The 26,806-nt window shown below is 48.3% G+C and overlaps 4 protein-coding genes and 1 non-coding gene across 15 annotated transcripts in view; 1 reads left to right on the top strand and 4 right to left on the bottom strand.

The window, feature by feature from the left end:
• Positions 1-9,143, bottom strand: part of SEPTIN6 (septin 6) — a 34,483-nt gene extending 25,340 nt beyond the window's left edge. For 6 of the 7 annotated variants that reach the window (XR_008468309.1, XM_054213426.1, XM_054213429.1 and 3 more), the window contains exons 1-2: positions 6,847-6,917; positions 86-200 (exon numbers count right to left, since the gene is read on the bottom strand). Coding sequence is in view for 5 of the 7 variants with exons in the window: in XM_054213426.1 (XP_054069401.1) it covers positions 86-200; positions 6,847-6,873 (142 nt within the window). In the remaining 2 variants the exon portion in view is untranslated. Of the gene's footprint in view, positions 1-85; positions 201-6,846; positions 6,918-8,992 lie in introns of those variants that run through there. The other variant, XM_054213431.1, reaches the window with a different exon arrangement.
• Positions 9,144-9,276: 133 nt separating this feature from the next.
• SOWAHD (sosondowah ankyrin repeat domain family member D) lies at positions 9,277-13,181 on the top strand. Of its 2 annotated transcripts, XM_054213432.1 has the most exons (2): positions 9,277-10,493; positions 11,394-13,181. In XM_054213432.1, the coding sequence occupies exons 1-2, from the start codon at positions 9,614-9,616 to the stop codon at positions 11,531-11,533; spliced, it is 1,020 nt and encodes a 339-aa protein (XP_054069407.1). In that variant the 5' UTR covers positions 9,277-9,613; the 3' UTR covers positions 11,534-13,181. The 2 variants fall into 2 exon arrangements, with proteins under 2 accessions (XP_054069407.1, XP_054069408.1); XM_054213433.1 differs by having other exon boundaries at positions 9,283-11,527.
• Positions 13,182-16,232: 3,051 nt separating this feature from the next.
• RPL39 (ribosomal protein L39) lies at positions 16,233-18,709 on the bottom strand. Its single transcript, XM_054213434.1, has 3 exons — positions 18,565-18,709; positions 18,220-18,323; positions 16,233-16,577 (listed from the first exon to the last, which is right to left on the bottom strand). Exons 1-3 carry the CDS (start codon positions 18,565-18,567, stop codon positions 16,529-16,531), a joined length of 156 nt encoding a protein of 51 aa, XP_054069409.1. The 5' UTR covers positions 18,568-18,709; the 3' UTR covers positions 16,233-16,528.
• LOC128915383 (small nucleolar RNA SNORA69) lies at positions 17,006-17,134 on the bottom strand. Its single transcript, XR_008468623.1, has one exon. It is a non-coding gene; the product is annotated as a small nucleolar RNA SNORA69 (small nucleolar RNA).
• An 812-nt stretch (positions 18,710-19,521) lies between the features above and the next one.
• UPF3B (UPF3B regulator of nonsense mediated mRNA decay) lies at positions 19,522-26,735 on the bottom strand. Of its 4 annotated transcripts, XM_054213421.1 has the most exons (10): positions 26,545-26,735; positions 26,307-26,413; positions 26,061-26,167; positions 24,436-24,534; positions 23,951-24,061; positions 23,192-23,235; positions 22,326-22,514; positions 21,679-21,830; positions 20,656-20,968; positions 19,522-19,835 (listed from the first exon to the last, which is right to left on the bottom strand). In XM_054213421.1, the coding sequence occupies exons 1-10, from the start codon at positions 26,713-26,715 to the stop codon at positions 19,689-19,691; spliced, it is 1,440 nt and encodes a 479-aa protein (XP_054069396.1). In that variant the 5' UTR covers positions 26,716-26,735; the 3' UTR covers positions 19,522-19,688. The 4 variants fall into 4 exon arrangements, with proteins under 4 accessions (XP_054069396.1, XP_054069397.1, XP_054069399.1 ...); XM_054213422.1 differs by lacking the exon at positions 20,656-20,968; XM_054213424.1 differs by lacking the exon at positions 19,522-19,835 and having other exon boundaries at positions 20,814-20,984.
• Between the last annotated feature and the right edge of the window lie 71 nt (positions 26,736-26,806).

Here is a 26,806-nt window from a genome sequence, read left to right as displayed (position 1 = left end):
TTGTTAACGCTGTCACCTCCAAGCTACATCCAGCTGCAGGGAAGCCCTTTTCAGCAAGAGAACTTCCCAAAATGGAAATACTCACCCACACACAGGATGTTGAAACAAAACCCATGATTAACTGACTTATTAACCAGCTGGTCAGGCAAACTGTCAAATCCTACGTGTCCGGAAAGCGGGACAGTACGACAGCCTTCACCCTGAAATACAATTAAATAGTTGTGTCATTTTCAAGCAAAATACACTTATCTGTATAAACCCTTAAGACCTCCCGAGTAGAATCAACTGCACAGTCCAAGCAGAGATTTGTGTGTATACTGTAAATTGTGTCAGCGTGCTTCCTTCTTCTACAAAACAAATCCAGACGGCACAAATAGAATGTTTTGTTTGCTGTGCATTAGAAGGTAGCCCTGTTGGAAAATTTTAAACTGTGCAAAACACTTACCCAAACACAGCTGCTGAAATAAAGAGGCAGCAAAACATTTGTTTCTTGAGAAATTATGTAGACGCTCAAGTCTCACCTTATACTGAAAACAGAAAGAATCCCCTGTGCAAAGGAATGTATTAATGATGCCTCCTCCTATAAGCTTATTACAATTCACTTAATGTGAACTGTAACTCATGTAATTCACATTCACAGCTGCAACTACAGAAACTAGCTAGAAACAGTTAGGAAAGCTGTACCTACATCTAGTAATTGAACGACCCAAACACACTGCCTCTGCAAAGCTCAAGTGCTGTAGCACAGAAACAGCAGAGGATAGTCTTCAAGCTATCAAACACAGCAATATCTTCCATATCGTTGCTAAGACTAAAATCTCAGGCTGCCAACAGGAGTGTGTTCAAATCTATAAAACAACCATTAGTACCAGAAAATCACAGATCATTGAAGGAAGTTGCAGGGAAGATGCTCGCATGGGCAGGTGGCCAGACCATGCAAGGCAGCAGGTCTTCTCCAGCTCCAAGTATTGCTATCCAAGCTTCGGAGCACATCTTTCAAAGCTAGGAACTGAACAGGAAAAAAATGCTGAGAAAAAGCGTCCAGAACTGAGATGCTCATAATCACGCAGCCCTGACAGAAGGGAGGCTGTACAGGGGTTTGGGAGCAGGTACCCAAACCTGCCTGCTGGAGGGCATGGGCCACTCCTGCCCAGCCACACAAACGGTTTCATGAGAAGCTGCTCTCTCTTGTGCCCAACACCACTAACGCGGTCTCCTCAGCCAGGCGTACCCCTTCTACCCCGGGAAGCAGAAGGGCTGAGCTCCAACTCCAGCTCATGCTGTTCTCCACACCCAGCACAGCCGCTTGCTTCTGGAGGGGGGACAGAAATTTTCACCCGGCCGTTGCACAAAGGCCTATGTAGGCCAAGGCGCTCTGGGTTCCAAACCTGCACAGCAGGCGGTAATAAACTGCATGCAGAGGCTCAACCTCCGAAACAACATCATGCAAAAAGGAGAGTAAGTGCTAACCCCACATATTTGTGCGTACTGGGAAGTTCCTCTCCTGCAGCCCTCCAGAAAGGTATTTCCCTCTCTGCAGCAAAGGCTTTTCTTAACAATGTATTTTAGTGTCAATTACAGAAAATTCCCCTCTGGCCTTTCAGACACATCATCAGTTTGCAAGAAATACTGCAGCCAAAAGGCAATATATAATATATTATAATGTATAATAATCATATAATAGAGTGTAATTTTTAACTTATTCTTTCAGAATCATGTCTTCACATACCTTGAAAGCCTTTTTATAGGGACAGGCATACTGGTTTTCCCTCTTCTGTTAACGGCACTGGTATTTTAGGCTAGGAAAACATCCCTGAGGACTGCATTTACTACCGCAGCCTGTCAGAGTACGATTACTTGTCTTGTTACCGTTTTGCTGGTGTGGGTTTTTTTGCCAGATATGAGGCTCCAAATACGCTTCAGCCATTAACCATATTTACCACCCTGTGATGTGTAAATATGTTTCCCCTTAGCCATATTTTGTGTATTAGTCTGACTCTTCCTGCCAAGATGTTCACCAAATATGGTGCTTTATTAATTCCTGAGCACCTTGCCTCTAAACGACATGTTCATCAGGAAGGCGCTTGAGTTCCCCAGCAGATTCTGTTTTTGCCTTCTGAGGATGCAGCTCCAAGGCCCAATAATTCACAAACAAACAACTAAAGCAGAAGAAAGGGAGACCATCAGGCATGCAGATTTTGCAACAATACACCTAAGCTCTCCTGAACTGCCTTCAACAAAACAAAAACCCGGCACTGGGGTATCTCATGGCAGTATTTGATCCACAGTGAGAGTACCACAGCGCTGGTGAAGAACAGATAGGTGGACAGAGTCCGCAAAGGCACAAGAGAACCACAGGCGGACTGCTCCTGGGGAAGGAGAAATATCAAGTGTATTTTTAATACACAGCCTTAAAACTGCACCATTGGAAGACTGTTTGAACACTACTCTCCCCAGGAAGCGTGGGCGAGAGTGTAGGCTCTCATTAAGAACAAATCTTCTCCTCATCCCTAAATATAAGTGTGATCCAGATGGAACAAAATAAACGGTAGAAGTTAAGCCACTCTCGTCTGAGAGGAGGCATTTACCGTCGCACAGAATTCAGCCTGCAAGTCATTTCCTGTAGCCTCTTTTTCTAGTCACCTGTGGTTTTATAACGCAGTTAAACCACATTTCACATCTGCTACAGGCCAGGAAACAACTACTGCAAAATCTGATTTCCAGTCACAGCAGCTGAGCCTTCATGTTAAGGTACATTGTGCTAAAAATCCAAAGCCTACTTTGGCCAAGGCATCAAGAGATCAGATGTGGTGAAAAAAGAAAAATAAGAAATAACATTTTAAGGTCAGACTGGTTTTGACACACATCAAAGAGTTGCCAACAATTACCAAACCTGCGGAGAGAAAAGAAACATTTTCTACCCGATCCACCAAGAAACAGCGCAAGTCATCAGTCTTCACACACCAAGTGGTGTCTGTATCCAGAACGCTGCTATATATAAACAGCATCATCATAAACAACATATGAACACAGCAATTAGTCATCCTGCCTGTACATTAAATGTAGATTTGGATTACCTTGTTCAAAACTGAAGGAGAATATGTTAAGCTTATAAGCTTTTTGCTGAAAAGGTGTTCAAGATCTATCGTCCGTTATTTATCTTCAAAAACAACCTTTCAGGTCAAGTTTAAAACGTATGAAGAGGTACCAACAAGGTAAGCAATGTTTAACAATTGTCTGTGCAAGGGCTTTTTCCACGAGCATCATTGAGCACTGGATAGCTGAGAGTCCTTCCATACTCTCTATTTTAAAGTTAGCATCTTCTTGGAACGAAGACAAAGACGGGATATCTCTGGGAAGCCAGTGTGAACGCTGGCACCACACCAAGATACCAGATGCCTTTTTTTTCCCCCATATACGCAGAGTGACCCTCCCTAGGATACAATGGGCTGTTGTTCCTTGGGAGGAAGCAAAGCGTGTTTGCCACAAACAAGATGAAAAGAACAAAAAGAGCAATATGCTCTCTTGCTGCATTACCAGGCAGGGCTATTGCAGAGTGAAAGTAAAGAGTAGCCACTTGGAGAGGTTATTTTATTTTTTTCCTGTCTTTGGAGGATTTACACACCTTTTGTTAAGGCTTCTCCATGCCACAGAAACCACTGCTGCCTACTCTAATTCTTACAGAGAACTATCAGGAATATATGGAAAATACAAAGATGTCATAATAAATGATCCCAAGCCTGAAAGCACTGCACATTAAATATTAGTTTACATAAAATGTGCGAGATTGAGACTGCAGGTGTTTGAATCACTCCAGAGTCCTTGGGATGAAAAAACAATTAGAGGAAAATCTTGCTGAATGTGCGTCTCTGCCTTGATCTGCTTTACACAAGTAGGTACAGTGCTGTCAGCTCCCAGTGTCCACAGAGCCCCGAGAGGCTGTTACCACGAGATAAAGCAGAGCATCCTCCCCAAGACACGCAGTTGTGCTGCTCATCGCAAATGTCAACGCTCCATATTCAGGACAATTTCTGGTGGCCTGGACTAAAGGAACAACGAAAAAAGGACACCATGGCAAAGGAAAAGCCTCTACTTAGCGATATTCAGGCACAACACAGCAAATAAAAAATGCCACAGCTCTGAACCCAAGGGACACAGTGTCTAAAGAAGGCCCGCATAACAAGAAAATGCACCCAAAGACTGCGGTATAATGCTTGCTCTGCATCTAATTGAAGAGAGTGTTTCTGTTTAGGACACTGACAGCTGACATTTAGTACTTCCAACACAATCTCGTACCTCTCCCCAGGTGAGAATCACTTCAGATGACAAGGCCTTGGAGACCCCCTTCGGAGGATTTCCAAACGGCGGCAACAAACACAACAGCACCATCCCTCAACGAAAGCAAATCAAGCAACATTCACCAGCGCTCCACCACAGCTGCCAGTGCTCACAGCAGTGCTCCCCTGCCCCTCTGCCACCCTGTAAAGCGAAGACACAGATTAACCCTGTATAGGGGTTAACCCCTATACCTGAGAGAACTCTTGCACAAGAAATCAAATGTCAAATCACAAGGCAAGGCAGAACCTGAATTCAGGTTTCCACACTACAGTTTTTCACATCATCTTTAAGCCAGAACAACATCAGATCCCTTCTCATGACCTCGATGTTATGGCATCCACTTCCCCAGACTGCATTTGGCTCTGATTAAACAGCAAATTAGAGGAACACTTGTACCAATTACTTCTCACTTGTACAAGTGTGTAATTCTCTTATGCAATGAGAGAATTATCCAGCAGACAGTATAAACATCCTTCACAAGATAAATGCAAAGCAGGAATGTAAAGCGTAGATAAAGATTCTGTATTTCTTTTCCTTGCTCAGCTGATAACAAATCATCAGGACACATATAACAGAAAAACAACAGAAAAGTGGGAGAGAAATACTTCTGAATCAGCCACCACAGAAAGCAAGAAATGTCTCACCAAAGCTCCTGACCACTGACCACCCTCTTCAAGCGCATTGCATCGTTCAGCCATTCAACATTCACAAACGGTCAAGCGCTTCCGAAATCTCAAATTCTGACAGTTCTTAAGATTACATTTCTTTATGGCCCTGCCAAAGGGCTGCAGAAACACCACGCTGTTTGGATACGTTCCCAGGAGAAGTCTCCTCCAGCAATTAAAAAATACATATCTATATCGGCAATCTTGATGATTTTTCTGACCTGTCCTACAGACATTGAGAGTTAGACAGTGGCCAGTAAGCCTGTCCTCTGCACCACAGGGAGCAGGGTGGACATGTCCCCTGTGGGTCTCAGCATTTAAATCCCGCATACTCGACACCGGCAGAGGACAGGAGAGGGGTCTCAGCTCAGCAATGACAGAGTCACACTGCCTGTCTGGGAAAAAGAGGTTTTCACCTACCATCTCCACAATAAATGTGGGTTTAGATCAGGGGTTTGCTGGGACAGAGGCAAGGTAGTGACCCCAAATCCCCCAGGTACCCTGCCCCAGCTCTTGCACATGTTTGAACCTGTCGGCACAGACAGAGCCACCCTCTGCATCACCAGGATGTCACGGCTGACTGCTCCACAAACCATGGCCACGGCCGGATGCCCAAGACCTGGGCTGACAAGTCGTCTGTCTGGACAAAGACATTTTCGATTTGCAGCACACTAATTTCATGTCTGTCTCACAGCTTTCCCTTTTGCCTCCAAAGAGAGGCTGTGCTCTATCATAATTCATTCCAGGCCTCTAGCAGATGTCTGAAACTCCTGTACATTATCTTAGGAAAGCCTAACGCTCAATTTCTTTACAAGACAGTGGAGCAAGTGAGTCACTTTACATACCTTGGCAGTCACACACAAGGCAATGGGTATGTCCAAGAGGAAATAACATCACAAACTGGCAAAGAATGGCTACATCTACCCGTTCAACAAGATTGGATCTATGCTAAAACCTACTGCTTTGAAGACAAAATGGCAAGCATTCATCTCAAGCATTATTTCTGTACTAATGCATGGACACTAAAGTTGGAAGCCCAGCAGATCACAGACAAAACGCTTCCACATGCAAACGCGTTACACAGATGCCTCCTTAGCATCTCTCTAACAAACGCAGAGGTGGCTCAACTCCCTCTGCTCCTCTTCTGGATAATTCTCTGCCGGCACACACAGAGCTTTGCGCTGTGCTAGGAAGGCAGGCGAGCATCAGTGTGCCCCAGCCAGGGACGACACCGCTGGGGGGACCCTCACGGACAAAGCGCAGCGGGGATGTGGTGCCAATGTCCGGATGCGGTGCCAATGTTGGGCGCCGGGTCCCATGGCTCCTCCGCGGCACCGAGTGCCGGACTGATGACCTTCCCCACATGATGCACTAAGGAGCACGGGATGCTGGTGTCTCTGGGAGGAGAACAGCATCCCTGGAGAGACGGGGATGCCAAGGAGCGCTTTCCCCACTACCGCACCCTGGCCCGGCGAGGGGCCCCCAGCCCAGGGCAGGGGTGCAGGACGAGGCCTCCCCAGCACGGCAGTCCAGCCACGGCCGCGGGTCCCTGGGACGGGGCCCGGGAACAGAGGGACCGGCAGGGCAGGACCCCGGGCCCACCCCCGTGCGGGCAGCCCAAGGTCGCCGGGCCGGGCTGCTGCCCCGCAGCCAGCGGGGGGGACCCCAAACCACCCCTCCCCCAGGTAACCCCGGCTCCCCTCAGGGCGGCCCCCGGCAGGCCGCCGCCGCACCGGAGCCCGCGGGAGGCCCCAGCCCAGTGCCCCCACCCCGCCCGGCGCACCCTGACCCGCCCCGGCCCGCCGCCCCGGCCGTGCCCGGGCCGCCCGGCGCCCGCTCCCACCTGCCGCGCCACCTCGGCCGCCGCCATCACTGCCAGCCCGCCACACGGCCCGCCCCGGCCGGGCGGGCGGCTCCGGGCGCGCCCACCGCGACGCCGCGCGGGGGGTGACCCGCCGCGCCCCTGACTCCGTTCCCGCCCCGCGCCCCGCCGCCGTCCCTGCCCCGCCCCGCCACCGTCTCATTCGGATCGGTCCCACTGGTCCCGCTGCTGCCGCCCCGCTTCGGGAGGCGCGGGACTGCCCGTGTCCCCCCGCGGCCGCCCGCCATGGTGCAGCCCGGGCTGCGGGCGGGGCCGTGGCTGCAGTGTGGCGGGGCGCGGGGCTCGGCGGGCTTGGGGGAACGCCGGCGGCGGCGGTGAGCGAGGTTGGGGCGGCCGAGCTCCCGACCGGCGGCTCCGCAGCCCCTGTACCCCCTGCCAGGCCCGCGGGCTGCCCGCCACCGTGGCCTCCCCCGGCCCCTGCCCGCTCCCAGCACGGCGATGGGTCCCCCCGCCATGACTCCTGCGGGCAGGCCCAGGGGCAGCCGGTGGCCCCGCCGGTAACGGGGGCCGCACGCTGGGGCAAGGCCTAGGGCAGAGCCGTGCAGCACGGAGGCTGGGCTGGGGTGTGTGGTTGGGGTCTAAGGGTCTGCCAGGCTCGGTCAGTCACTTGCCGTTTGGAATAAAATGTCTGTGTGGTTTCGGTGAGGTCCGTGGGGACGGTTCGTGCTCACCCAGGAACCCGATTGATGGCGTCTGGGCCCATTTCTCTGCCAGGGGCAGTACAGCCCCTTCCCCGGCCCCGCTGCCCCGGCGGGCGGGGGCTGGATAAACCCATCCTGAGGGTGTAGCTGCTGCCACTTGTGTTTCCCTTCATTTGGTGCCGGCACAAGCATCAAACAAAAGCTGAGAGGAAACTCAAAGCAAGTAACTTTTCCCAGCCCCTGGGACCCCGAGTAAACCCCCCAAGGTTGTCACCCTGGTTTTAGTCTCGTCAGAGCTCGCCAGTGCGACCAGTCCCTAATACAGGCATGACCACTTTGCACTGTCGGTGCCCTCATCCCCCCAAAGCAGCACCTCATTTCCTGCCTTGTTTTCCCCAGCTGCCACCCGACAAGTGTTTTAAACCATTCCCCGGGATCCCACAGCTCTGTGGGTCAAGTCCTCCGCCTCCCTGAGCCCACAGAAGCCACCAACAGCCAGTGACAAAACCAGGCAGCACCCAAAAGGGAGCAAGGGGACAATTATGTTTTCACCACCAGTCGTTTGGGCTTTATGGGATGACGCCAGCTCCCCAGGCATCCCAGAAAAACTGGTCCAAGTGGTTGGAGAAAGGCAAAGCTCCCTTTAGGGCTGACAATCAGCCTGGGGTAGGGCTAAAGCTCAGGGAAGGCAAAGAAAAAAGGTTGAAGGGGCTGGCGTGGCTCTTAGCTGCCTGACCAGCTGCCAAACCACCTGGTGACAGTTCAGCCATCCTATGGGTGCCTGAGGAGCCATGGATAAGAAAGGCCTTGGGAGAAATGGGTCTGGGGGCTTTTGGAGCAGAGGGATTTGCCCTGATTTGTAACAAAATTAGGGTACAAAATGCTGGTGGCTGCAGCTGCCAACAGTGCCAGGCACGGGGCCTTGCTGGGAAGTGAAACATAGCAAGAGAGGAAGGACAAAATGCCGCTGGGCTGAAACATTGGGTGGCAAGGGACCCAAATCACTGCCCTGGGCTGGGTGTCCCTTACAGCAGACACCCACTAGCCACCAGGAAAGCAGCCCCTTGGGGCTCATCCTTCCTGAGCACAGCACCAAGGAGAAGCATTGCAATGATGGGGGGCAATTTTGTGGAGGACTGTAAGGCAGGTGCCTCAGCAAAGCACCCAGGGCTTTGGGGTGCCACTGGGGCCAGAGGCACTGTCACTGCGACCAGTGTTATGGATTTACGCATGGTGGCCACCGTAGCAGGGTCCAATCCTAGGATCCTACTGAGAATGCCAAGTCCAAGTGAAGGTTTCCAATTAATCTTTCATTAGTTCTTCGTTTACAGCTCATTCTGGGTACCTCCAGAGAGGGACCCGTACCCGTACCCCAATTCACAGCTCTCAGTTACACCCATTCCACTCACCACCCCATCCCCAAATCCAACCATGTAATTCTGGTTGGTGGTCTCTTGATTTCTTACTGGTTTGCACTGTGGCTGGGCTGGCTGCCTTCTGCAGTTACTTCATTCCCTTGGAATTGCCTCCTTGGTCCTCATCTTCTTCACTCCGCTCGTATCTGTGGAATTCAGCGAGTTCTTTGTTAGCAGTTTTATCAAAAGTTTACGCTTGGTCAGCTCTTGCAGCCCAAGGCTTCAGCTACTTTATCTGCTCATGCTAGGCCACTAATGCTAAACGAGACTATTCGGGGAGAAGAGTACAGTTACAGTTAATCAAATTTCTTCTGTAACACCAGCATCGAGCTGCCCAGACCCCCCTGCCTCCGCCTGCCCCGGTGGCCCCGCACGCCCGCTCTCCCTTTGTGACGCCACAGGCCAGCAGGGCCCGGGGGGGCGGACGGCCCATGGCCACGGCCGTGCCTGACGGCGGCGGCAGCCACAATGTGACCAAAGGTCGTCTGCACCGCCCCGGCAGTGCGGCAGCACTGCGGATCCGCCGCCGTGCCCAGCGTGCCCTCCTGCCGTGCAGAGTCGGTTCCTCCTTCGCCTAACGCCGGGGCAGGAAGTGTGGGGTGAGAACTGGGGAGTGCAGGCTGCGCCCTGCCGGGGACCAGGCAGCCAGCCAGTCCCACGGGAGCCACCGCCATGGCCCGGCGGGAGAGGGAGCGGGAGCCAGGCTTGGCAGAGCAGAGGATAGCTGGCATTGCCCAGACGTTCGCCTTCCTGGAAGCTGCCCAGCCCCAAGCGAGGAGCCTAGCCCGCAGGTCCCATCTCTGGCCAGCCGCCACGGAGAGCAGGGAGCGTTTCCACCCGCTGCAGAAGATGGACACCACCAGGAGCTTCAGCCGGGGCAGCCAGAGCCCAGGGAGCTGGGGTAGGACTGCGGGCAGGCTCTCCGTTGGCTCCGGCAGTACCCGGAGGAAGGAGCTGAAGGAAATCCTCCTGCAGAGCAATAGCCCCAGCAGCACCAAGCGCTTTTCTACCACTCAGAAGACATCTAACAACAGCAGTGTCCTTGCAGGGCTGCAACAAGAGCAGAAGCCCGAGCAGAGCCCCGAGGTGCTGTCCCTTGCCCTGGATCCCCTGGAGCACGAGTGGCTGCTGACGGTGGCCCAGGGTGACGCGGACAACATTGTCAGGCTGCTGGACCTGGATCCCAGCCTGCTGACCAGGAAAGACTTTGTGACTGGCTTCACCGCTCTCCACTGGCTTGCCAAGCACGGCCACCACGAGCGCTTCATCCAGGTCATCTCCCATGCCCAGAAGAAGGGCTATCCCGTCAACGTGAACATCCCCACGGCCAGTGGCGGGCTCACCCCTTTGCACCTGGCCGCCCTGCAGGGACATGAGCTGCTCATCAAAGTGCTTGTGGGAGCCTATGGGGCGGACACCAGCTGCAGGGACCACAGCGGTCGCAAGGCTTGGCAGTACCTGAGGGCGGATGCCTCCAGGGAGCTGAAGGAGCTGGCGGGGGCCTTGGAGGAGGACTTGGTCCAGCTGCGCTCTCACAACACCAACAACAACTGTAAGTCATCCAGAGAGGCCAGGGCAGGGCGGGACTGCGTGGACTCCGGGGCTGAGGGGAAAGCCCCGCGCTCCTGGAACCTGTCAACCCTCCGGGGCTTTGTCAGACAGGCATTCAATTTCTTCCAAGAGCGCTGAAGCTCCCCTGGCCCATTCGCCAGCAAACCCGCGCTGAATAGCAGCCGAAGGAGCCTGCAGGGAGCTGGGAACTTGGCGAGGGCCAGCGCTCGAAATTCCTGGCCAAGCAGGGATTAACCCCCTGCACAGGGGCACCATGGCCACTCCGGGTCTCATGTGGTCTTTTGGGGCTGTGCTGGTGTGAGTGCGTGGGCAACCATGGCCATCGGGAACACTGCCTGGGGACAGCCCTTCCAAAAACCTGCCTGTCCGTGGAGGGGGTTTTGCCCCCTTACCCCTGCTGATGGGGGCTCCTTGCCACAGCCCAGCAGAGCCCCATGTTGGGGGCTCATGTGCTGGCCCTGCTGCGGGGAGCTGCTTCTCTGACACCCCATGTGCCCATGGGGAGATGCAGACCCACTGCAGGAGGTGGTGTCCTGTGCTGGGAGGCCGGGGGTGGATGTTTGGGCTGCCCATCCCTGGCTGCCGGCAGACTTTGCGTGTGACTGTAGTTGGTTTAAGCTGCAACTTGGTGACTTGGTTCTCCCACCTGTACAATGAGGCCATCGGCACTGCCCCAGTTCCCAGCAACGCTGTGAGGTTGGACTGGTCATGGCACCTCGGGTGCCCGGACGGACGTTGGCAAAATATAATTAAGTATTTCACAACTGTGCTGTTGAGATGCCAGAGGCCTGGCTCTGGGCTGATAATGGAGAAGCAACTATGGCTTCAGAAACAACCCCCCCAACGCAACACTTTTTTATGTATGCTTCTCTGCCGGCAGGGAGAGCGGGTGCAGACAAGCAGACCGTGCCACCAAGCTGCAAATGCTTTCCAGCCCTCTGTGAGATCCCAGGGTCTCCGCCACATGCACCTCCTCTGGGTTGCTGTTTGTTTATGAGAGATAAAGCTATTTCTCAGTAAAGTAAGAGCTGGAATGCCTGGTTTGCCACAGGAGGCCGGGCCCAGAAGTCTTTCAAAGTTGCAAGGCAAGTCCCCCTGGCAGCCCTTCCCTAGGGACCCCCGTCCAGGGGAGCCTGAGACGCTCAGCCCCGCAGGGGATGGAGGAGGCAGGAGGGACACCCAATGGGGTGGCACGTGGTGGCTCCTGCAGGGACTAGAGTCCAGGAGCAGTGCTGGGAAGATGACTCATTGCTCAAAACCATGGAAAAGGAATGAAGGCTGTGAGATTATCTTTGTTGCTACTGAGGTCATGCTCAAAAATGAAACTCTTGTGAAATGTCCCTACAGCAGCATAATCCCGCGTGTATGTACCGGTAACTGCATTAAAAGGGCAAAGCCTCTGCTCGCCTGCTTGTGTTTTGTTCACCAAATGGAGCTCTGCCCAGCTTATTTCAACTTGCTTTTCATGTTCTCAAAGGCCAGGGCTGCTTCAAAACGTCTTCAGAAAAACAAGGGCCCCTTCCTCTTTTTCATCATCATGAGACCATTTCTGCCCCCTTAAATAGCAGTCCCATTTGAGAAGTGACTCAGGCAGCAACCAGGGAGTTTCTGTTCCCCATCGCAGAGCAACAGCCCTTGTGGAGTCACCTCGCGTTGGAGGGGAGTCGTGGTTTCTTTCTAGCTGCCTTTCTGGGGGTCTGCAGAGGTGACTGAGGGACTTGAGGTGATCTCTGGCCTCGCCGCGCGGGTGAATTTGCACCTTGATGCAGAACGGTACACGGGTAACTTCCTTGGAGGAACTTGAGCCTGTGGGTTTCACAGACCCTGAGCAAACCCCATTTATATTCAGATTGTGCTCTGAAATGCTGCTTGGACACAGGAATAACCCAGTCTGCAGCAGATGATACATGGAAGAACAGCCTCGAGATGAGTGGATAGTGATCCAGTGCCGGGATAGTATCCAGTCCAGGTGACTGGGTGGACACATAGATGTCTGGACATCTTTTTAATCGGAGACACACAAAACACACTGTGAATGGATTTCATGCCTGATCTACACCATTTTTGTAATGCTTTAATAAATTAAGTACTTTGGCAACATAGCTCCTTCCAGAACTCTTTGGCCACATCCACGTCACAGCATGTCTGTCTTCTGATGAGTCTGGTCACACCAGCACAAACTCCATGAAAAGCACTGATGTCAAAAAAACCACCTGCCATCTTTAGTTCTGGTAACCAAAGTGCTGTTGGTGACAGGTGGGTGCATGTCAGATGAAATATTTTTTGGCCTGTCAGTCCTCCGTCACCCTTTCGCAGCAGTGTGCTGTTGGGAAAAGGGGGCGTGACAGCTCTTACATCCTCCTCTGAGTAAGGCACAGAGTAAACAGTGGAATTAATGAGAATGCCGTTGAAGGAGCCGTTTCCTTGGCATTTGTACCTTAGTCACGCTCCACCAGGAAACCTGGACATGTTCCATTTGAAAGTAAAATTTAATTGGCAAATGCTACACTTAAATATAACTATGTGATTTTTAGTGCTTGCCTCCCCTTGACAGCTAACCAAAAGCCCCTAAAGGCAGCTTTTCCCCCATCGTGGGTTTGTGGGTCATGGGTTTGAAGCTGCAGTCTGCTCTGAGGCAAATTAGGCAGGCACTTCAGAAGAAGCAAGACCAGAGCCCTGCTTCTCTGGGTGGTGTTACACCATACTCATCAACGCCACCCCCGGCCCTCCAAGGGTTCCTCTCCACAGAGCAAAAAAAGGATCTTCTTCAAATGGCAGTACCCTTTCTGCTGCTGTACGTTGCATTTGCCCTGAACACCACGCCACTGCCGGTGACCCACCCCTCTGCCTCCCATGGTTTATTTTCATACCTGCAGAGGGGCGGTCGGTTTGGAAACACAGACACATTTAAAAAATATTCCCCAAGTATACCATCAGCTCTGACTTTGCTTCTCACTCAGAAAACAAAAGCGTATCCAACAAAATTAATGGACTAGACATCCACATTATTTAGATTTTTTCCTTTAACACTTCTGTTGATGTCTCAGTCATGGTGTGTCAGCCCAGTTCTACAGAGATTCCGGATCCCCCCTGCAACTCTCACAGGGAAGGAGAGGGCAAAGAGAGCTGCCACAGGAAAACCAGAAATCATTCAAACCCAGAGGTATTTGTGTCGGTTAAGGTTCTGCAGAAGATTGATTTTAACCCAATTTTAATTTGTACTAAATTTTTAATCCACGTTATCCCTTAATGTCAAATTTGAAAAACAAATTCAGTCAAATCAGGAAAAATAATATGAGGCGTTATTTTCCAAAGCAGCTCCTTGGTAGAATCTGCTTCCATCTAATAAAAATAGCACAGTAATGACTGTAATAGGGAGACTACCTAATAAATAGTAATAAATAGTTCAAGCCATTGCTCAGGAAAGCTTTCCCACAAATGCCATGGAGAAAACTGTCTCTTTCCATTCTCACATCCATAAAATTACTTTTTTCCTCCTCAGCCAGGTCCTCATAGCCACAATTAAAGAGGAATTCTGCCAGCAGCTTTGCCTGGCAGCAGTGCTGATGGGGAGAGGCAGGGAGGGCTCCAAGGCTGATCTTCAATCCTCAGCCGCGCTGTTATTTCCTAAACACTTGCTTCAAAGAGAAGAATGCAGAAGAGATTTAAAAAACATGGGGGTAAAAGTGTTTGTGGCACATGGCCCTCTGTTGAAACATCTCTGGCAATGCTGCCTTCCTGTTGCAGTGACTTACTGCTTCCCCCGATAATGAAGTAGCAGCTAGACTTAACCAGACAGGAAAAGGTGCTAGAAGATACCTCTGAAGTGTCCTGAAGTTTGTAAAAATCCCAGCCTTGCTCCCCTGTGCTCACAGAAACCTCCAGCACACCTTAGGAGACAGAGACTGTCACGAGCTCCGAGCAAGGCGTGTGTTTGTTGTGCATTTATGTGTGCTTGGCATATGCCGCTGCCCAGCTTTATTTGCTACAAATTGTAATGCAAAGGAGATAAATCTATTTACCTCCAACATGAAAAGCAGCAACGCAGAAGGTGTGGCAGCCTGAAGCTTCCTCAGGAAGCTGCCACCCAGGAACTGAACCACTACGGCAGGCAGAACCCAGACAACAGCATCATGATGTTTCACAGACCCCAGGGAAGACTGCCAAGTGTTGGGGAGCTGGAGTGCTGACAGCTCTGCATGGTTTAATCCCTTCTTTCCTCTCTCCCCCTTTTTAAATAGCTGCTAACTCTTCCTTTGAGCAACATCTTGAGTTATTATCCTTCTGCTCAGAATTTTTTAAATTACGCTGCACCTGTGGCTGGCATCAAGCCCAATTTAATCAAGCCAACACAGAGCTCGAAACAAAACTCAGGAAAAGGTTATTACATATTCTAGGGAACACGCAGGTATTAGGTGAGCATTGCATTTTCTAGGATATAAAGCTATCCACCACCCTTGCTGTATTCTTCCCTTTCCTCCTCCTTTTCTACCTTCCAAGTGAAACTTCCTTTTGTCTGATGATGCCACTGCACCCGCTCCCCAGCCAGGATCTTCACCCCAGGCTCCAAGGGCTCCCTGCCCCACGCCCTGACCAGGAGCAGCTCCTGATGCCGCAGGGGCCAGACCTGTGCCGGGTCAGACGCTGCCAGCCCTGACCACAGGCATGAGGCTCACGAGGAGCCACCTGCAGCTCACACAGGCGGGTGTTCAGGGGCAGCCTTGCCAGTACGCTGCTCAGGCACAGGATGGGTCATCTTGGTATTCAGGTATCACCAATTATTCTCAGCTCCGTGTTCGCGCTCCCTGGGCATGTATTTTTATACTACTTTTGGGCATGTAACATTTCAGCATTTGCCCAGTACCATAGAGCCATCATTTGCACTGTTCAACACTTGCAGTTGACTCTTCCATTAATAAAAAAAAAGGTTATCTGACCAACCAACAGGACTATCTACACTTTTTCACGTGGTCTACCCTGCATGTTCAAACGGACCACATGAGAGATAATAGTGGAGTTGAGAATCTGCAGCTGTGACAGGAGCCAGCCGCAAGGGAACATACACGCATCCAACATGTGAGCATAACTAAGAGGGTGGTTAACCGGAGATTGATTTGGTTTAGCAAAAGGTTTTGTTAGTTTGGATCCTCCTCACAGCACACCTAAAACAGGAATCCACCTTACCCCAGAGGAGCATTTTTGGCATGCTTTGCTTCCCAGCTCCATAAAATGCACCCGTCAGCTATACACGCACACATCTTTAGCAAATTCTGACACTGCTTCTTACTCTTCTTAGTTAACAGTTCATAAATCTACCAGAAATGTAATCCAGTCTTCCCTGGGGTTAAGTAGTAAGAGGCTGATGCCACTTACTGTAGCCACAGGGGTCTATGGATCATGAAGTGAAGTCTGTCTTTTTCAAACCTACCTCTAAGACTTTTTTTCTTTTTTAACTATTTCAGTTTGAAGAAATTTTTTTATTAGACAAATTAACTCCTCTAAAATCAGTTCTGATTTTTACCCCTTTTCTGCAAAAAATCATTACGCTTTTGCTCTCGAAGGTTTACAGTAAGTGAAAAGGAAGACACAGCCTACTCTAAGAGATGACAAGGTTTCTCACACTAAGTAAGATTATATTGACAGTAATGTTAGTTTTTATTCTCTGTTACTATCCCACCGTATATATATATTTATTTATTCAAACCAAATTTCAACCAAGTCATTCAGGTCCATGTTTATTAGTAAGCCTGTACACTGTCAATACTCATCATAATGCCTGAAAGAAAGAACACTAATAGAACACAGTCTTCATGTTTCAGATGCAAATTAGTTCAAGATTTTCCCAGTTAACATCAATAACCCAGACTAGCTTATAAAAAAACCCAACCGAAACACTGGGGATTGCAGTCCAACACTACAGAAGGAATCACTTGTGGGTCGCTGAACAGCATACGGGGTGTACCAATCTGACGCAGAAAGACAGGTGTTATTAGAGTTCCCAGGAGACAGTCTCTCTTACAAGCCCAGTTTGGTCCTTCTCCAGTGTCTCCTTTTGGAGTTGTACCTAAGACAAAAGCAGTCTAAATTAGCAAAGTGCACACACACATTTGAAGATCCAGACTGAAACCACCTTGAATTAGCTCAACCGTAAAGGATTGAAATCTTTCTTATGTGCTACAGTGGTAAACTGCCAACAACAATCAGCTGTGTACTTATTTTTTAAAATATCTATCTCCGTTTCCTTTCTTCATTCACTAGCCAACTAGCAGGTTACTGCAATAGAATCTAAACCTCCAAGAGATAAAGATGCCTACAGAGATGCATCAGCACTGGCGTGTGAAATATCACCTGCTCTTTTGGACACAAGATCTGTGATCTTGTATTGACTGTCCAGCGATAATGAAAACTACCTCTTGAATGTATTTCAGGGTCTAAGATGCAGCATATGGAAAAGGCCCTCTTCCAGGAAAGTATATTCATTTATGAGCATGTACTTGTACATGTTAACAAACAGTTTCACCACTGTACAGATGAAACCGAAGACAGCGTTAACAGAGTTACTCTCAGCAGGAAAATGGCAGTACTCCCACAGAATGAAGCACTGTAATTGCAGCCTGCTATAGCAGTTTGGATAAAACTGATGACTGAGGCACTGAAGTGCCACAGGACAAAAATTCATGACTCTGACCCATGATAAAGTATTTCAAAGTACCGCAATGTAGCTAAAGCAGAACCCTGTTATAAGGTGGTACCTGCAAGACAAGAATACAGTCTGGGGCACACAACACTGATTTTTCCTAGAAAGAAACAAGTTAGAAGTAACATGAACAGAGCCTAGCAATTCTGTGCTGTTTCACTGCCTGGGTCAGCCACTGCTACTATCACTTTCCTCACTACTTAGGACAAAAAATGACCTGGGAGGAAGAATCCTGTTCCCTTAAAAAGTCTAGAGACTGGAGCATATGAGATAAAAACTTCACTGCACAGTGTGAGTGACCAAATGATATTGATTGAAAATTTTAAACTGGAGGGCTCAGATATGCATCACCTTTTGCATGCCTCACATTTACCTGGTATTCTACAGTACTCTCTTACTGTGTTTTCCTAAATACAATACTTGAAAAGAAACACTGTAGGCAAATAAAAAGGAACTGTAGCAAATTAATTCTGCAGTCACATACCAAGGATCTTATACTATCAATTTTATCTCCCATACACCCAACAAGACCTTTGCTCCCTTACGTACCACCTTGTGTATCTCACAACACCCACACTCAGTAAAATACTGTTCCTCGAGAGCTCAGGAACCCAGAGGGACAGCTAGGAGAGGGCGTAAAGGCGCTGGGAAGGGACGGAAGAAGCAGAGAGGCTACCTGGGTACCAATTCTGGAATAATTATCCACGCGTACATTTCACGCTTTCACTTTACACGTGCCACCACTGGACACCCGTGGATAGCTGCAGAGCACTGCATGAACCGCTACAGCAGGAAACGGCACTGAAGCCCCACACTGCCTCGAGAAAACACAACGGGCCGACAGCACCCGGTGGAGCTGTGTATCTGCGCTCCTCCGGTATTCGCGGGCACAAAACTGCACTTTTGCTTGCATATACCCTTTTACACAATCAGGTTCTGACTTCAGTCCGTGCCGCACGGGCAGCCGGAGGGAGGCCGCAGCTCCCAAGTCCGCCGCTCTTCTCCTTACCTGATCTTATTGCCCGTCTTCATGCGAATCCACTGCGGGATGGGCCGGTTCTGCTTCTGCTTCTTAGCGAGGAAGCGCTTGATCTTGAACGTCTTGTGGGACGACTGGAAGAAAGAGCAGCCGTTAGTGCCGCAGCGCGGGCCCGGGCCGGCCCCACCGCGGGGGCTCAGCAGAGCAAGGCACCGGTACCGCCCCGCAAGGCCTCGGCGGGCCGGGGATGGGAAAGCCGCCCCCGGAGCCCTCCCGCCCCGCGCGGCTGCCCGCCGAGGGTCCCAAGCCAGCCCGCGGCGGTGAGAGGGCTCGGGGTGCCGCGGCACGGCGGCGGATGGCGGCCGATGGTCTCACCATGGCGCGGAGCTGCCCGGCGTCCCGGCGATGGCGGCGGCGGAAGAGGCGGAAGGGGCGGGGGGAAGCGGCCAGCGAGGCGGCGGCGGCGCGGGCTCCGCGGCCACAGCACCCCCTGGCGGCCCGGGGGACCCGCCCCGGCGCAGACGGAGCTCAGTGAGGGACGGCGGCGGTACAAGTTTCTGCGAGTTTATTGTTTTTAGTACAAAATAGCTATGGCTAAAGTTCGCTAGCTTAGGAGGAGCTGCTACTGGTGAAGTCTCTTTCTGGACTGTAAAACAATACTTCAGGTTACGAGGGAAGAGGAAGCCGTACCGAGAGGGCAGGAGTCAGGAAACGCTTCAGACTCTAAGGAAGGGAGAGGAGAATGCTGGAAAAGAACAGGATGCTCAAACCAGCTACATTTGATTAAAAACAAGCATTTCAATGTAGGTAGACTCTACATGAGAATTTCTCAAGAAGTATCCAATATTAAGCCAGCTTATTCATACACTCCAACTCAGTTACTTTATCCGAGAACCACTGGAGAGGAAGGTCTCTCCCTCCCTGACGCACTACTGCAAGGCCAGACGTTCTCCTCTTCATATGCCAGGGGGCTGCTGTGCACCGGCACCTCAACAGCCCCCGCCTGCGTACCTGTCTCCATGCCATGCCAGACTGACATAGTTTAGCTACCCTTGCCTCAGGAAGGAGCACCGCACAACATAGCGACAACACCTGTGTTCACTCCAGCCAACTTCAAGCTCACTTTGCTGAAGCACGTCAAAGACCGGCTCCAATCACCTCACAGTAAAGCTCTGGCTCTAGATCCAGGTGTCATCTCCTCCTGACCGCATGACTCATTTATTATCATACTTAAGGCCATAAAGTCTTTCTACTTTGCAAAGATTCTCTTCTCTGTTGTAGTTAGATGCTGGGAAAATAAATTCAAATAACTGAAAATACAATGAGAACACATTTCAAATTCCGAATCTACAACTGAGGTTCTTTAACCAGAAACATCCAACAGCACAATGCCCCCTTTCTTCCTGTGTTCCTTCTTTGCTTCGAAGGCACTTCTGGATTGCGTAGTACATGCTCTTTGGCTGCACAGACAGTCAGAACACATAAGGCTTGCATGCTAGTCACTCCTCCTCTTTCGTGTTACTGCTCTCACTCTCTGGTTTCTTATCCGCTCCCTGATCCACGGCTTTTGTGGCACCCTCTTCATACTGACACAGTCTGCTTCGGCTTCGGGCTCCTGGCTGGTACAGCTGCATTGCTGGGCGATCCTGAAATAAATCAAAACTATTTAGACTCTTTCATAGCCCCACGCTATCACGATTATTATGGCATCAGTGTAATTAGAAATGGCTCAAATTCAAACTTTTCAAGGTGTTCTAAGTTAAACTATTCCACCATGCTGGCAATGTAACTTCAACTGTCTCAAATCAAGGTTGTCTCTGTTGTAAGGCAACATCCCTGTTCAAGCCACAAAGAACACTGCACATAGTTGAAGTTATTTGTAAAGTGTTTCCTCTTAAGATGAGTTCAGCTCACCTTCTCTCAGAACAGAGGCCAACTTCAAAGCTTCGAGTTTTATTTGTACCCAATAACGCCTTAAGTGACATGGAAAACGTGCATACTGATGCTGCAAAAACAGATTTGCAGAGTATATAAAACTAAACTCAAGATATTATTTCTTGAGTCTACAGGAGCTCTTCTGTCACATTCTGCATGCAGCAGTCTCATCCCTGTTTTGGAGGAACCTGTTCAATCCCACTCCCACTTTGAGATGTATTTTCAGGCATGTATACCATCAGCAGAGATACAGGTACATTACTGATGCTCTACACCTTTAAAGATACGGCCTATGGCTTAAGTCAGCAAATGAAAAGGGATCAGCGTCATTACGATTTAGCCCATAGTATCTTGACTTAATTCCTATAAGTGACAAAAAAAATATCACAAACTGTTTAGCAGTGTTTGTCACCAAAACAGGGAGAAGTTTCAACAGAGAAACTACATTGTTCTTTCCCTGAAGTGCTTTTATCCTAAAAACCCCAAACTGGTCCCTATGAATCAACACAGGAATTTAAAGAAATCCAGCACCTTGTTTCTGATACGATCCCTCTTAATTGTATCCTCTTTTTTATCGTCTTTGGTTACTTTCTCAGATTTGTCCGTGCTGCTGGTAAAGTCTGTAAGATCACTTTTCTTTCCCTTTTCTCTGAGTAAGTCTCTCTCCTTTTTCACCTCTTCCTCTTTTCTTCTAAAAACCTTCTCTTTCTCAAAGCGCTCTTTCTGCCTCCGACGCTCCTCTTCTTGGCGTCTCAGTTTCTCCCTCTGTGCTCTCTCATATTCTCTGTCTCTTTCAAAATCTCTATCTCGGTCCCTGTAGTCCTTTACACACTCATCTTCTGATCTGTATGAAAACAAAACTGAAAATGAAGCTCAAAAGATTCATCAGACAGAGCTGGGAGATCAATGTAATACTGGTGTAAATGTGCAATATGAAGACGACAGACTGGCAGGTTCTAGGGAGCTTTTGGGAAGCTGTAATAACCTGAGTCATGCACGATAACGAGAGATGACACTGACTGCTAGCATTTCCTAGCCTACTACTCACATCACTGGCTGAGTCTCCTCTGGCTTTGGAAAACACCTGAATCTCTCTGTCTCATCTCTATCTCTCACATGGCAGAGCTGAACCTTGAACAGATCACAGAGCAGTTGAGAATGACACTTTCCACTTTGACCGTTTACAAGACTTAAAGGGACTACTAACTGGAGTTCACCTCTCCTCTTGCCATGGTTATAATTCTCTCATTGCAAGGACAGTGCTCACAGCCTGCTGCAGGTCACCTACACCTGGGCTTCTTTTGCGGAGTTCCTACAGTGAGTTGCAAAAATATTAAAATTTGTTCACTAGTGAAGAATCCTCAGGTAATTCACACAGCTTTCTGTAATTACAGGGATGTGCGCTACCACAGAGAACACAACCCATGCCTTATATCAGTAAAATAATTTGAAAGAGATTTCAAAACACGGTCATGGCAGAGCAGCCTAAGCCTCAGTACGATCAGGAAACAAGTTATATATACATATACATATTTATAGCAAGTACTAGAATACTTTTTTGCCTTCTCTTCTTTTGTCTCCCCATCAGATCGTTTGGCAGATGCACTACTCGCATTTTTTTCCTCCCTCAGAGTCTCTCTTTCCAGTTTCTTGGATTTTTCTTTTTTCTCCAAGTCTTTTTCATCTTTTTCAGGCTTCTTAAGTAGCTACAAAGAAAACAGAAGTCTCAACTAAAAAGCTCACTCTAATACATATTGTCTGGCACAACACCGAAATTGCATCAAAGGAACCACAGTCCAGTAAGAAATAAACGTTAAAGTAATGTTACTGCAAGTCGCAGTATTTCTAAAAGCTGGAGTGTATGAGTAAGCATAATCCACAGAGCAGACTAGGATTTTTCTCCTAAACCAGACCATTTTAGAAAGCTTAAAAATAGTCTCCATTCCATAGTGAATTCACGATTCCGTTTACCACAGCATGTACAACAGTCACATGACAACAGCTTTAAATATTACTATGAAGCATTACAGCATGTAAACCTTTACAATACCTAATATTGAATATTACAAAAAAGTGGTAATTTACTAACATCAAACTCATGTGATTCTTCACGCAATACTCAAAGCACATTTTGAGAGACTGATATACAAATAATAGGGGAAAGGGAATGTAACAGTTTATAATAAAGAACTGTTCTAGACCTTAATCTTTGGTTCGTCTTTTGATCTGTCTCTTTCTTTTTCTGGGCATCTGTCTACTTTTTTCAGTTTTTCTGCTTCTTTTCTCTTCCTTCTCTCCTCCTCTTTCCATTTTCTTCTTTCTTCTTCCCTTTGTCTTTTTCTTTCCAATTCTCTCCTCCTCCTCTCCTCTCTTTTTTCTTCTCTTAGTCTCTGTGTGTGCAAAAGCAAAGAAAAATACTGTATTTCCACACTAGAAAACATCCCTTTAAGCCCAACAAGATACCCTGCCACAAAGTGGTAAAGTAATTCATCACCAAATAACTCACCTCAAAACCATCCCTATTATAAAAGAAAGAAAGAAAGAAAGAAAGAAAAAAAAGTTCGACATCTCTGTTGTGAACCTGAACATGTTATAGCAGCGTTTCACCTTTTTGCCTTGCTCATAAGCCTTAATTTGTCTTAAAAAAAAACAAACACCAGCCTCGGCCTTTATCATTCTAATTTTAATTGAATCTGCCCCATCTGTGGTTTCTTCCCATTGCTAAAAGTTACAATGAGATTATATGCTAGGAGAAAAATCATCTACAACAACCTCAGCCATAACTGCATAAAAAATGAAAGCATTAAAATGGGATCCTGTTTGTCAGTGCCACAGAGATGTTTAGCTGTGAACAGGATGCACATAAAGCACTACCATTCCTACACAGGCCAGTGTTTTAGTAGTTTAAAATATGTGAACCAGGTGTTAACAAGGAAACTTGGGTCAAAAGCATCTTCAAAAGAAAGGGCAGAAACATATCAAGATACACATCGCAATATATGCAACCATGCTTTAAATAAGCAAATCATACTTGCAAGCAACAAGAAGATTCAGGAGATAGTCTTACCTGTTTATTTTTCAAGAAGTTCAACAAAGGAGTAGTCTTTTTAGCTACAGAATATATAAAAACAAATGTAAACCATTTACCTTATCCAATACTGCAATGCCTACAACAAAACTCTATGTGAAATGAAGAAGCCTTATGGATTATCCAGCCTATCTCCTCTCACATACAGCAATACAGCAGTGAAACAAGTATTCCAATCCTATCTCTCAACAGCAGCAACTATTAGGATTCTATAAACTTCTTTAGGACACTAATATAATATCCAGTACACCTATCTATCTGTAAAGGGATATTCAGTCTGCATTAGGCTTTTCCCAGATACTCTTGCTTTGAAAGAGATACCTGTAACATGCTTAAAAAGAGCATTCTGGTCATTTTTGTGGTATTTTACCCAACCACAATCTCCCTTAACTTGTGCCTGCAGGAACATCACTGCTCACAGCATTTTGCATTAAACATCACTGCATCTCACTGAAATGCAGCCACTCCACAGCCTAGTCTGGCTAACGAACATCTGATTGGCAATTTAAAACAGGAAGGAAGGTTATCATATAAAACTTAAACCTAGAGAAGAATTTAGAGCATGGGATCAAAATAAAATACACTGAATAACATTAGCCTAAAGGTTTATCAAATACCAAGAAAGCACACAAAAGAATTTAGCCTCCTCAAGGTTGAGAAATCACAGCTTCAAATTACACCACATACATTTTTTTTGTGCTCTAGGAAAATGTAACTATAGTACATAGATTTCCATACCTATTAGCTCTTTGTTTCTTGCCTCTATTTCCTCCAATAAAGTTTCAGGAGTGGAGGTTAGTTTTTCATCATCTGCACTGTAACTTTCCAAAAACTTCTTGTACTCTGGATCTATGGGGGAGGGGAAAGGGAAAAAGGGGAAAAAAGGGCGGGGGGGGGGGGGGAAGACATATGAAACATGAAAACATGAAAAGAATTTGCATTGCGCAATGCTGGAAGTTTGGGTTAGATTTGCATAAGTTGTGTTGTTTGTATGTCACTTTTTCATAAATCGGCAGCTCTCAAATGAGCTGCTGCATTATGTTTGTCTAGGACAATCATATTTAATAAATTGGCATCTGACAAAGCAGTGCTAATAAGCTTCACATATAATTAAGCAAACATTCTACTGATAAACTTCAGCATCACAGTAAAAACATTATATTCAAATTGCTGCTAGGTCTTTCAAGTCCACACATGCAAAACAAACTAGGTAGCTGTTATACCATCTTCGATAGTTCCAGTTTTGGCATCCTTTTTCTTACTCTTCTTTTTTGCAGCTTTTTGGAAAGGTGCAAACTCTACTATGGCAGCATATTCCTGACCTGTTTAATACATTAAAATAGAAATGAAATAGATATAAAATAGAGTACATTGTCCATGTCTAAAGCAGGAAGATAAGCCTCACAAGAAATATGCAATACTAGAAGAGACTACTTGGAGAACATAAAAAGATTCCTTGTATTTTGAAAGCCATTTAATAAAAAAAAAAAACCAAAAAAACATTTTAGAGACAGCAGAATTCATGAACTAGACACTCTCACTACCTTAACAAGCCAGCAAACTCGCACTCACAACAAGAAGGAAATGCTAGATTTAAGACTGCCCACAACTGTCAGTTCAGCCACCTCAGCTACACTGCACCATGTAACGTCCTCATCCTACAGACCATGCGTTCGTTGTGCAAGTAAAATAGAATATTTTAAGTTAATGCAACTGAGGCAAATCTCACTTTTTAGCAAAATGAATAGAATGCAACATTACAGGCAGGCTTTAAAAGTTTTCTCTTCTGACAAGAATGCAACATTTACAGCTGGTTAAGTCGAATATTGCTGTTGGGCATGGCAAGTACAGTGTGCTCTTACACTGCAAACCAGCTATTTAAAAGATCTAGGTGTTATTAGAACTTCGTTATGCAGCCCTCATAAATAAGGAAGAATCTTGTTGACAGAGCTCTATGTCACATAAAACACCTGGCTAGGTGAAGTGTAAGACACATGTACTTGAAACAAAGTTCAAGGCGAAATCCTTAGCCTAGTGAAGGCAATAGGAACACTCTTGTTAAAGCTTTTGCTAAATATGTAAATTTAAGGTCTACCAATGAGAGATTAACAACTTTTAGTGCTACTCAATGTAAGCAATTTTGAAATGCAAAATTTAAAAACATAAGATGTACTGAATACCTAATGTGAATTTAGAAAAAAGGTAAGTAGCAACTATGTACTTGGATGTTTAACCAATGAATTAAACAAATTATTTGTTTCCTACAGTTGAACATCTCTAGAGAGCAGTCGCTTTCACGACTTAGACTGCAAAGAACAAGCTGTTCCTTTTACTGAATCAAGATGACTCACTCAATTGCAAACAAAAATCAGTAACAGTCTGATTAAAAACTGATCAAAAAATAAGACACATCGCTAGATGTATACAGAACAGGTGAGGGGAATAGCAGAGGGTGGCATCATTAAGTTCAGCTTCATTTAGCTTGGAAAGCAACACCACCTACCTGCTTGCACTGTTCAGACTTTATACTCAGGTACGACAATGCAAGTATTAACCTTAGGAGCACAGCAACTGGCTTTCATACTGACACCACTACTACCTTGATGCACACTTAACTGGGTTTTTACACATAATATAAAAAAGTCAATTTATAGGTATATAAAATCAATTTTTATTAGTTTCCACAAAGCATAAAACATTTTCTTTGTTCTTTGAAATACTGCACTAAAACCAAACATACCAGAAGCGGCATGTTAGGCTGCTCGCACACATCCCTCTAAAATTCAGTTAGCACACTGCCCTCACACCAGGAAAGATGCAAACACACAGCCGAGCGCCGTTTACTTGCCTTTGTGATCGACAAAAACATAGCCGTCAAAGCGATCCCTGAAGAGGACTATGTCTTCCTGGTTCTTAAAGTTGATGTAGGCTCTCGAGAACATGTGAGGGTACAAGCTGCGGAAAGATAAGACCGAGAGGCTGACCCGGGGCCGGTGCCTCCCGGGGGCCAGCGCCTCCCGGGGCTGGGCTGGCAGCAGCGGCGGCTCCCGGGAGCCCCAGGTGGGGGGGTTGTGGTGGAAGGGGGCGGCCCTACCTGGAGTCGTTGGCGAAGAACTCGAAGTAGTCGTGCTCGGGCAGGGGCTGGAGATGCTCCTCCAGCTGCTCCTTCGTCAGGCTGGGCGGCAGCCGCCGGATCACCACCTGCGGCACAACGGTTAGGGCAGCCCCTATCACCCCCCCTGCAGCCCTCAACGGCCACCCCCAAGAGCCGCCGCGCAAGGCCCATCACCACGGGCGGGGCGGGCCCGCACCGAGCGGCGCACAGGCCCTACCTTGCTGAGGGTCTCCTTCTTGTCCTTGGGCCGCTCCAGGCGGTCGAGCTCAGCGCCGCCGGCCCTGCCGTCCGTGCCGGTGGCAGTCCCCGTCCCCAGCAAGGCCCCCGGCCCGGCAGCGGGCCCACCGCGCCGCTCCTTGGGCCTGGCGTTCTCCTTGTCCTCCTTCATCCCGGGCCGCCGGACAGCCCCGCCCCGCCCCGCCCGTCCATTGGCTGCTCCGCCCCGCCCCGCCCGCCCATTGGCCGCCGCGCCTCTGCGC

The sequence above is a fragment of the Rissa tridactyla genome, chromosome 9, assembly GCF_028500815.1.
Source record: "Rissa tridactyla isolate bRisTri1 chromosome 9, bRisTri1.patW.cur.20221130, whole genome shotgun sequence".
NCBI classification, from domain to species: Eukaryota; Metazoa; Chordata; class Aves; order Charadriiformes; family Laridae; genus Rissa; species Rissa tridactyla.
The sequence above is the reverse complement of the archived record's forward strand: the minus strand, read 5'-3'. Positions and strand labels throughout refer to the sequence as shown.